Source organism: Bufo gargarizans, chromosome 2 (assembly GCF_014858855.1).
Source record: "Bufo gargarizans isolate SCDJY-AF-19 chromosome 2, ASM1485885v1, whole genome shotgun sequence".
Classification (NCBI taxonomy): domain Eukaryota; kingdom Metazoa; phylum Chordata; class Amphibia; order Anura; family Bufonidae; genus Bufo; species Bufo gargarizans.
Genome location: NC_058081.1, coordinates 255,588,932 through 255,601,194, shown reverse-complemented (window position 1 = coordinate 255,601,194; position 12,263 = coordinate 255,588,932). Strand labels below are relative to the sequence as shown.

Here is a 12,263-nt window from a genome sequence, read left to right as displayed (position 1 = left end):
CACGTGCGAGCGGGTGCCATGTTTTCCTATTGCTCCAGCCCTGTATATGTACAGTGCTAGTAGCGAAAGGGTTAAAACAGGGCCCTTAAAGTCCTATATGCACATAGTGTGGGCCATCAAAATAATTTCCTCTGGTGGGCCCTAGGGGTTTCAGTCCCACTCTGGATACATGATAGTAAGGAAAATACCAAATGTTAACATTTCACTAAAGTAAATTTGTTATTACTATATATTGGCCATTTATGAAGGAGTCGGAGCAGGAACAGGAGTGGGAGTCTTAAAATGCAGGAGTCTGAGTAAGTTGGAGCTTGCCAACTTCACAGCCCCGGCTACACCTCTGGTATCATGGTCTCATATATGGCAGCAAAATCGAGTGACAAATTCCCTTTAACAGTAATTGCTCAGGTATTTCAAACATTGTTATATTGGGGTAATTTATAGGCAGATGTAGAAGTAATGTGGTATGAAACAATGATGTATTTACCTAGAATTTTAAAGTCTAAATGTTTTTTGTCCTATAACCGTCTCTACCATTATCTAAATGCATATAATTTATTAAAACAACATTTCTTTACAAAACCCCAGTATGTCACATTATGTTTCTACTACTTCTCTTACCAAAGTATGGCTTTTGAATATTTGACACATTATTGCAGCATGGTGTAAAACTAAATTATAATACAATATCTGCATCTGTATTATGTAGCACAAAGCAAGAATGTAATTTCCGATCTCAGGCAGAAAGATGAATTGGAAAAATAGAAAAGCACAACAATCGACAAAATACCGGTAAAATATATATAAAATTGGGGAAGGTAAACATATAGAATGAAGCACACTTAGTATATACAGATTCAAGGTCATTAGTTGTCTTCCAAATTAATGTCCGATTCGTGTCAAAACAAATGTTTTATCCTACAAAACTATAAAACTATAAAGTAACGCCAGCAATATACAAATTAATTAAAGGCGTAAAAAATCTAGTGCTGCTGTGATCACCGATATGGTAAGAGTATATGTGGTGGTCACTATACTTAGAACATAAAAGGTGTTTCACAAAACAGGATAAAAGACTAAAAAATATTAAACGGTGGAAAGAAACTCCACTTGTATTTGGCAAGAAGATAAATATGTATTTGTGTTCACCTATGATCTTGACACAGATGCTACTGCATTAACCGTCACTTGGGTCCTACAATGCAAGTTGCTGGCAAAGTAGTTAAGACAAACTTATTTACCACATTAATTAAATGGTCTATTTAACATGGAATATCAATTCTCTAATCACATCTCAGCTGAACTTCTTATTTCAATTAACAACTCTAAAGTCTTCCAACAGAGATCCAACTGCTCTAGGATCATTAAGAACATTTTCATTATCTGTCAAATGAGGGAGTAAAAGGCAAAAACGGCAAGCACTCTCAGGAGTAGGCCTCTACCCTACTTAAGAGATGATTAGGGAGTAAGCAGCAGTAGTTCTCATTAGTTGCTAAGCAATGAATAGACCGCCAATGAAACAAGAATTGGAAACAAAGAAAAAAGGTGTTTCCATGCAAATCCAAACTCAAGGGCAGCTTGCCCTTTTCTATTAACACTAAACGTGACATTAGCACATTACCAATCATCAGAAGTCAGGGAAAGGTGAAATGAGGAACCCTATTAGGAGCAGCTATACCTCCCTGCATAAACGTTAGCAGATTTGTCCTTGGAAATTCGGATTTACTAGTAAATAAACTTTGTGCTAAAAACAGCAGATGTGCCTTACATCATCCGTAGGAAACGGGGAGGGAAGAACATAGTTTATCACAAGGGGTTAATAGTGAACCACTACATTTAAGGGAACATGCAGTTTAAAAGAGGTTGTCTCATCTCAGACAGTGGGGGCATATTGCTAGGATGTGCCCCCATTGTCTGACAGGTGCAGATCCCAGCAAACAGAGCCCCATAGGAGTGAATGGGAGCGCACCGCGCATGACCGGCCAACGCTCCCATTCACTTCTATGGGCCCGACAGCGGGCTCCGCTATTTTTGGCAGCCCCGTAGAAATGAACGGAGGGTGGCTGTGCATGCACAGTGCGCCCTCCACCACTTTCAGGGCTCCACCGTTAGGACTCGCACCTATCAGACAATGGGGTCATATCCTAGCAATATGCCCCCACTGTCTGAGATGAGACAACCCCTTTAAGGAATAGATAATAACAGTTACAGACTGAGTCTGACGTGCCTGTAAACAAACATTTTGACATCATATAAAGTCATAAAACGCAAACAGATTGTTTTAAAAAAAAGAGAATGTCCCCAGAAAATTTCCTCTAAGACCAAACATGGTGCCTTGTAGAGCTAGCTCACCTGGATTTAGTGATACCTTTCACTTCTCTCTGGAGAAGCAGTACTTTTAATCTATATATGGATGTGCAGTTAAAGGAACCGGTCACCTGGATTTTGCCTATAGAGCTGCGGACATGCTCTGCTAGATCGCTACTAGCACGTCCGCAATATACATTTCCCATAGCTCTCACTGCTTTTATTGTGTCAAACTAACGATTTTATATATATATATATATATATATATGTAAATGAGGCAACTAAGATACCCAATGGGCGGTTACTAACACTTCTGGTGCTCAGCCACGCCCACTGTGAAGGAGGCCAGTACCGCGCCGCATTCTCTGAACCTCCTCCTTGCTCCCCAACGTCACAAAGTTAGAGCGCCGTAATCTGGCAGCTAGAGCGTGCGCAGTTCGTTCCCTGAGGCTGATGCCAGCACAGGCAAGGAACACTCGCTCATGCGCGAGATTATGGTGCTCTAACTTTTTGACATCGGGGAGCAAGGAGGTGATTCGAAGGATGCGGGCGGAGCTGGGCTCCTTCACAGTGGGCGTGGCTGGACACCAGAAACGCAAGTAAAAGCCTCTTGGGCACCTTACTTGCCTCATTTACATATATATAAAATGTTTTTTTTTACACAATAAAAGCCCTGAGAGCTATGTGGAATGTATATTGCGGACATGCTAGCGGTGATCTAGCAGCACTTGTCCGCAGCTCTATAGGCAAAATCCAGGTGACCAAATCCCTTTAAGTGGACTGGATAGACTCTGTTCCCTTGCTCCTGCTTTCTCTGCTAGTCCCTCCCTCGCTTTCTTGACTGGCAGGGCCAGGAGACATAACTATGCAGGAACCTGGCTCTGTCAAACAAGGAGAGGGAGGGGCTGGGTGAGGAAGCAGGAGGAGTGCACAGAAAGGCTTGAGTCTCTCCTTGGTGCACTTAACTTAACATTTGCATATGAATTAAAAGTACTTACAAGGCATTGTGCCTGGCTTAAAGGGGTCATCCAAGTATACATTTTTACCTTTCCCTGTCAGGCCTTGCAACTTACTATATGCGCAAGTGCCTGCTAGTGCCAATCAATGGCCGTACGAACCAGCCAACATACCTCCTCAGCTGGTGCCAGAGAAGAATTGCACTAAAGTCTGCTGCTACTGTATATATTTCCAGTTCTACGTTACACTTAGTTAAAAGTACTTTTTTACGTTTAACTCTGGCCTCATTCTTCAGTGCTACAACTTTCACTGCAACGGATCCCAGGGAGCGGTGGCCTGAGGTAGGACACAGTGACACAACTACACTGCATCAGAGCCAATACCACTTCCCTCCCGCAGGGGCTCGCTGCAGTTGCAGAGAAAGGAAACCGGGTAACACCACCCTTCGCCTTATAGAGTTCACAGTGCGGGGAAAACGGGGATGATAATACACTTCGCTTTATAGGACTCATTGTGCAGTAGCAATTTTAGGGCTGGGAACTCCATCTGTAGGCCAACTACTCAAGCCAGGGCCTTTATCATAAGGAGGAACCCCAGGTGCAAGACAAAAAAAAATCTGAAATAATCATGACATGTTTTCTAGACGAGTATAAGGATAATGTGATTTGGATACAATTACCAAGATTATTTTGAAGAAACTTACCAACATAGTCCCCAACAAATACTACAAAGAATGGTGTAACAAGGTCATTTATCCCTTGAACATATCCACTGGCTGGATGTCGAATTGCCCATATAAACAAAATCCTTTCAAAGATCTGCAAAGTAAAAAAAGATCAAGTACTTTAGATACCTTAGATTTCAGATATAGACATGTTCAATCTTTCATAAAACAATAGTACAGATGAATATAATAAAATATGCAATATGTCAGAGAAAAACACCCCTTTCTCCACTTACCGTATTTTTTTTGCCTATAAGACAAACTGTATGTATTAGACAAAGGACAAAATAGTGGGAAGCTCACCTGAATAGAGCACAACTGGCTACCATCCAAAAGCTGTTACAACCTAATAAATACACTAATGGTCGGCACACAAGAAGTCAAAATACTTCTTTATTGTTACCTCTAAATAAAACACAAACTATGATAAAATAGTCAGTACAATTCTAAGTGTATTTTTTATCACAATTGTACTGACTATTTTATCATAGTTGTGTTTTATTTAGATGTAACAATAAATAAGTATTTTGACTTCTTGTGAGCCGACCATTAGTGTATTTATAAGACAAACTGGACTATAAGACATACCTAGGATTTGGAGGACGAAAATAAGAAAATAATTATTTTTTCCATCAGACTTCAGAGCAGGCCCCCAAATCAGTTACCCATTCTTCATCAGACTTTAGATTAGACCCTCATTCTTCACCAGACCCCAAAATCAGACTCCCAAGCTCTATTAGCCTCAGATTAGACCCTCATCAGAACCCCCAGTCCCAGCTAAGCCCCCCATCAGCACCAGATCAGACCCCCAATCAGCTTCAGATCAGCCTTCATCAGATTCAGATCAGAACCTATCAGCCTCAGATCGCAGCCCCATCAGAGGTTACAAAAATAATTAAATAAATAAATAAACTAACTTAACTTGCTTGCTCCGGATGGCGCTGCAGATCCAGGACACACCCTTCCATTGCTTCTTCCGGGTCCCGCTGTGTACTGTGACTTGACGGCGTACAGTGTCAGGTCATAGTGCGTGCCTTCGTGCACCAAGTCATGCCACTGTGCGTGGTCAGGACACCACAGAGGGACCTGGAAGGAGATTGGGAAGGGAGAGTACTGCCAGCGTATTGCTGCCCTCACCTTCCCATGCCTCCTGCATGCTAATGACCGCTTCTATAATGGAAGTGGTCATAAGCATTCAAACAGTAAGACGCAGTGCCACCTTTTCCCCATTTTTTTGTGGGAAAAAAGTGCATCTTATAGTCCAAAAAATACAGTACCTACTGCAAACCCCTGCTTCACTAATGTCTTATTCACATATCAGTGTTTGGTCAGTGATTAGGAGCCAAAACCAGGCGCGGTTCAGAAACACAGAACAGGTGCAGATCTTTCCCTTATACCTTATCTCTGTGCAGGCTCCAACCCTGGTTTTGACTCCCAATCACTGATGGAAAGCACTTATTGAACACTGATTGTGTGAATAAGACCTAACTTCCAACTCGCTTCTCAAACTCATCTTCAGTAAGTTACCGGCTCACAGAAGGGTCAGATTACATCTGCAGTCCACAGATATCTATGGAGACGGGAGGGGAGGAGCTGCTGGAAAGAGGTAGAGGCACAGAGATGCTGCTGACTGGCTACTGAGTAAGTTACACACACAGTACTACTGAATACACACCTGACAAACACAGCACTGCTACATGCACACTCACAACCCTGCTATATTAACACAACTGCACTACATGCACAGCTATGTTACATGCACTCACACACAAAGACATGGGGAACAATTTTAGTAACAGACATACCTGTAGAGTGCATCTTTAGCAATAGGGTACATCTTTTAAATAGAAATACCTCCTGCTGAAAGTCCTCCCCAAGTGGCAAAAATAAAGTCATCTGTGGGCTGGGCAAAATGGGAAGTGCAGCTTTACTCATTTTCCTGCACTTCCTCTCTGGTCCTGCCCACTGGTGACATGGAAGGTCTTTGCAGTACACAGCTTTCATCTCACAGCTTGGGTAGCATGGATCCGCAAAACACGGACAGCGGCAATGTGCGTTCCGCATTTTGCGGACCTCACATTGCCGGCACTAAGAGAATATGCCTATTGTGCACAAGAATAGGACATGTTCTATTTTTTTCAGGATCGGAATTGCGAACCCCGAAGTGCGGGTCCGCGTTTCCGGTTAAATGTTGGTTAATCTGCCACCAATGCAGGATTAAAGGAATTATTAGAATATTTCAGACTGCTTCAAGGGGTTCTCCACCATCAGTGTCCTTTTTTTCAGACCTTCCACTCCAGCATGGCCGGCCCAGTGGTGGTGAGCATACTTATTTGATCCCTGCTGCTGGGTTCTTAATTCATCGCTCCGCGTAATGCGTCACTGGTCCCGGGTGTACCTCCCCATGTCAATATTCTGTTTGATGAGAGTCACATGACTGATGCAGCCAATTAGACAATGACATAAGTATGCTCACCACCATTGGTCCGGCCGCACCGGGTCAGTCTGAAAAAAGGGACACCAAAAGGGGGACAACCAGACAACCCCTTCAAGACAATAAGAAAAAAAAATAATACAGGTGCTTAACCCCCTTCATCTATCTAACGGTTCAGATTTTACAGACATTTTTGACTGTGGCATCTAAGGGGTTCCCGGCAGCTACAGGTAGGTATCAGTTCTGTAAGGGTGGGTTCATATGTTTTATGTCTCTGTTCGATGTATACGCAGCTCACCACGTTCTTGTATCCTGCGCAGTCCAGTAAAAAGGGATAATTTTATACTTTTACAATGGAACTCTATGGTGAACGGATGCCACTGTATGGCATCCAAATATACAGAAAAAAAAATGGACGGAGACAGCACATCCTTTTGTTGGAATTTATTCCAGATTCAATGTTTCGGCTCCACAGCTGAAACATTGCATCTGGAATAAATTCCAACAAAAGGATGAGCTGTCTCCGTCCATTTCTGTATATTTGGATCATCCGATCAGTGTGGGGAAGCTTACCACTTTCCCTGGAGACGTGCACCCACTGCCTAACAAAATAGGTGTGCTGTCCTCCCTTCTTTTTAAACTGTATGGCATCAGTCTGAGGCATCCGTTTAACATATACATCTTTTGTATACGTTAAACAGATGGGAAAAACTTGATGTGAGCCCAACCTAACACACCCGGCACCTGTCATGTATGGCATGTGCTCCTAGACTCCCTTCCATTGTATGTGGGGAAGGGGTTAAAGATCAGAGTGAAAGATGTAACTGGTAAATGAAGTGACAACAGATTTTACAGTAGACAGCCTCTTCCTACTTGGATCTATCATTTACAACAATAGATATAGCAGTCAAATACAAGTCTGGCGGTTAGCTGAGCAAAGATAAAAGAACTCCGCAAATGTAATGAAAGACAAAGATCAGTATTGTCCAGTGTAGGATATTCTCTGCGGTTCCTAACAGATGGAACGAGGAACAGGTAACATTCATGCCTTTGATATTCGGCATTGCAGTAGACTTTTGATGCCAAACGATATAAAATGAGCAAGAAATACTCATATTATATTATTAGGATTTAAACGGAGCAGTCCTCTCTCCTGACACAGTGCAAATAAAAAAAGGGATGGCGGCAGCACCCTAAATAAGGTGCAGAAGAACTATTCTTCTTTATTCCAGATCCAACATTTTGGCTAGCCAAGCTTTTTTCAAGCATGGTTGTTGTTAGGGATGAGCGAATTTCAGGTCATGAAATTAGTTTGCGCTTCGTTTGGTGGTAAAAGCAGAATTGCGTTATGAATCCCTTTACCACGGACAATAACGCAATTCCACGATGGTATGTATAACGGAATGCCTTTAGAGGCATTCCATTATTCATTCAGTCACAATAGAAGTCTATGGCCTACATAACGGATCCGTCCAGTTTCCGTTACGCAGGAGAGGCCTCTCCTGCATAACGGAAACAGGATGGATCCGTTATGCAGGCCATAGACTTCTATTATGACGAAACAATTAACGGAATGCCTCTAAATGCATTCCGTTATACATACCGTCATGGAATTGCGTTATTGTCCGTGGTAAAGGGATTCATAACGCAATTTTGCTTTTACCACCAAACGAAGCGCAAACTAATTTCAAAATATGAAATTCGCTAATCTCTAGTTCTTGTAGCGTCTTCTCGTTACAGGTCTTCAAGTTTTAGTATATGTTTACATTCCTCATGAAATGACAATTCTGGACAATCTTTTTGCATAACTCTTAGTTCTGCTGTTCCTCTAATATTCCTACTAAAAAGGACAACTAGATGTTACCATTTAACTTGTCAACGGGAAGGTCTCTATAGCCAGATACTGTCGGAACTCATAGAACAGGCAGTGCACGGCGAGAGGCTGCCAGACTAAAAAGGTCGGACATGCAGTACTTTTAGTCCGGCGGCCTCTTGCCATGCACTGCCGTGCTGCGCCGGAGCTCCGCCCCCGTCCCCATTATAGTCAATGGGGACGGAACGGTAGTCCGGCGGCACGGCGAAATAGCGGCAGCCTGTCGGATCCATCCTGCCGCTAGTGTGAAAGTACCCTTAGTAAATCTACTGCATTGCTTTATAAAAGTAATAATTATTATTATAGCAGTCGTTATTTTTCATTAGTGGTATAATTATACATAAAACAGCATGCATTATAACGCATGCAAAAACAGCACATGGAAATGTAACAGGTTTTCTTGTAAACACAGTTCGTACATACCAAGCAGAATAAAAGTAGGATTGCTCAATGAATTTAACCCCCCCACTGTGCAGATTCAGACCATGTTCTACAGAAACCGACAGAGCAGTTCAGCCACAGCTCAGACAACACTCAAGATTTATCATTTAACTTATTTTTTTTCCACTTGAAGAACTATAATAGGCATCTAAGATGATTTCTCACCTTCAAATGTAATATTGAGCTAAATATGCTAAGTCACAACAATTTCAAAATAAACTGCATATCCCTATGCATTATTCATAAAACTATATTTACGTTTTTATGTCTAGTTTTCCATGGTGTGTGAAAATGAGATAACACTTTCCTTCTGTATTACATATTTGAAAGTGTCCCCTGACTTGCAGGGGCATCTCATATTTGAATGATACTGTAATGAACCACTCAGACTGATTTGCATTAGTTCTCTGTTTGAAATGACAGGACAGTATAACATCGGCAGGAAATACGAACACCCAAAGACTTGTCAGACAACCTGCAATATAGTCAATGAGGTTGCATTTTAATTGCACACAACCTTAAAAATGGGAGGGGAAAGGGGGGCACAACTATTCTAGGGGCCACCGGGCACAACTATTCTAGGGGCCACCGGGCACAACTATTCTAGGGGCCACCGGGCACAACTATTCTAGGGGCCACCGGGCACAACTATTCTAGGGGCCACCGGGCACAACTATTCTAGGGGCCACCGGGCACAACTATTCTAGGGGCCACCGGGCACAACTATTCTAGGGGTCACCGGGCACAACTATTCTAGGGGCCACCGGGCACAACTATTCTAGGGGCCACCGGGCACAACTATTCTAGGGGTCATAGGGCACAACTATTCTAGGGGTCACCGGGCACAACTATTCTAGGGGTCACCAGGCACAACTATTCTAGGGGTCACCAGGCACAACTATTCTAGGGGTCACCGGGCACAACTATTCTAGGGGTCACCGGGCACAACTATTCTAGGGGTCACCTGGCTGTTCAATAGGTCACATTTATTACTGAAATGGTGTACGTTATTTTTGTCTGACAGGGGCCGTTAGGGCTCATGCACACAAAAGTATTTTCTTTACGTGTCTGTTCTAGTTTATTTTTAGGACCGTATACGGAACCATTCATTTCCATGGGTCCGCAAAAAAAAAAAAAAAACTGAAGTTACTGTGTGCATTTGCGTATGTCCATATTTCCACTCCGCAAATAAATAGAACATGTCCTATTATTGTTCGTATCAAGGACAATAGGACTGTTCTATTAGGGGCCAGCTGTTCTGTTCCACAAAATATGGAATGCACACGGATGTCATTCGTATTTTTTGCGGATGCGTTTTTTGCAGACTGCAAAATACATATGGTCGTGTGCAAGAGGCATTAGGCATAGCTTTGCCAGAAAGGAGACATGGCTTCATGCACCAAAAAAAAACGCATCAAAATCTTGGCATGTTGTTGGAGTAGACTAACCTATAGGTGGTGTACACTTCGACTACACAGCGAGAGATTTATCATCCAGTATCAGCCACTATGATAAATCTGGTGTAGTTTAAGACCAACATAATCGCCTTACTAATCCTCCTCCAGCCTTTATTTCTTAGTTTCTCTCTACTTGCAGGAAAAGATCACCTAACCAATCACTGGCTGCAGTAGTCTTTTCCTGCACATTGAGATGAAGAGGCATTATTTTTACTTGCATGACTTTTTTGCATAGGCTAGCAATATAGTGGGCAAGAGGAAGAGGACAGTTTGGTCCTATAGGTTGTACTGACTAAACTTACTACAAAAGACACAGTAAATTTCATCAAAGACCCCAAAGATGTGTCGGCAAGTATGTCTTGGATCTCTAAACATACTGGGGCAGATTTACTAATTATGAAGGTGTCATCAACTTAGACAGGCTGTCTAGACAGCACCAGATTTATTACCGTGGTTAAGGCCTCATGCACACAATTGGTCAGTTGAAAACTCGGAAAATGCACCGTTTGTCATCCGCATCCATGATTAGTGTTTCCTGTCCGTCAAAAAAATAGGACCTGTCCTATTTTGTTGACTGACAACGGATCACAGACCCATTAAAGTCAATGGGTCCGTGAAAAAACACGGAGGCACACAAGATTGCCATCCGCGTCCGTGATCCGTGTCCGTAGGCTACTTTAGCACAGACTGATCCGCAGATCCGTCTGCATACAGCTTTTTCAGAGCTGAGTTTTCATATCGTACATTAAATTCATTGGTGGCCAGTGTGACCATACTGTGTCAACGTCAAACGGATCCGTCCCCATTGACTTGAATTGTAAGTCAGGACGGATCCGTTTGGCTCCGCACGGCCAGGTGGACACCAAAACGACTTTTTTTTTTTTTTAAACTTTCCTTCATGTCTGGTGATCCTCCAAAAATCACGGAAGAAAAAACAGACACGGATCATCGGAACCCTGTTTTGCAGACTGTGAAAAAATACTGTCGTGTGCATGAGGCCTTAGGATGAATGACAGATTATATAAATAGATAGGCATGTCAGGAGTGGTGAAAGGTCCTCTTTAAACCAACTATTGTTTGGCTTACTTTGCAATTGAATTTTATACAGAATTGTGTCTTAGAACATGCCACGTTATCGCTAAGCCACATCCTTTGCAGTAGATAACACACTCTTGACATCCTATGGGTTTCTCCAAAACTAGATGCACCAAACTTTCTAGTGCATGCACATGAAATGTAGACCACCCTCTTTTCATTAATTCCTCAGAGGTCCCCAAGCGCTTTGCCTATGCTGAAAACAATCACTGGCTGTAGCAGCGAAGGTGATCATGTCCATACATGAAAAAAAAAAGCCAGTGACAGGAAGATGGACGAGACGGAGCCATCACACCAAACTGGAGTAGTGAGACGGAGCCATCACACCGAACTGGAGTAGTGAGGAGCAGGAAAGTATGATTCTTAATAGGCTATGGTGCAGAAGTAAAAAGTGATTACCATAAAACTCCCAAAACAAAAGGATGAATCCCATGATCAAAATGGCTTTAGTAAAATTAAAGGGGTTCTCCGGTAATGATTTAAAATGGTCGCCAACAACCTGTCCCAGAATGTGCACAGGGCTGCTGGCCTCCACTTGCAGAGCTGCCTAGGAGGGTGGCCTTAGTATATACTACCTTCTGGCACTTGCACATACTAGATATTGGTGAGTTTTCCTGTGAGTAGTACAGGGCTGCCACACACTAGTTCCCATGAAGAACCTGCCTGTGGCAAGGCTCCCTAGGAACTTAGGGGCACATTTATTAAGAGCAAAGTTTTAGACGCCGGTCTTAACCACTTCAGCCCCGCTAGGTGAAACCCCCTTCATGACCAGGCCACTTTTTACACTTCGGCACTACACTCCTTTCACCGTTTATCGCTCGGTCATGCAACTTACCACCCAAATGAATTTTACCTCCTTTTCTTCTCACTAATAGAGCTTTCATTTGGTGGTATTTTATTGCTGCTGACATTTTTACTTTTTTTGTTATTAATCAAAATGTAACGATTTTTTTGCAAAAAAATGACATTTTTCACTTT

General features: G+C 42.6%; 1 protein-coding gene across 1 annotated transcript in view; it reads right to left on the bottom strand.

The window, feature by feature from the left end:
• Positions 1–12,263, bottom strand: part of TBC1D22A (TBC1 domain family member 22A) — a 620,637-nt gene that overhangs the window by 415,786 nt on the left and 192,588 nt on the right. Inside the window, exon 8 of the mRNA XM_044280236.1 lies at positions 3,965–4,079. Coding sequence (XP_044136171.1) covers positions 3,965–4,079 — 115 coding nt within the window. The remainder of the gene's footprint in view (positions 1–3,964; positions 4,080–12,263) is intronic.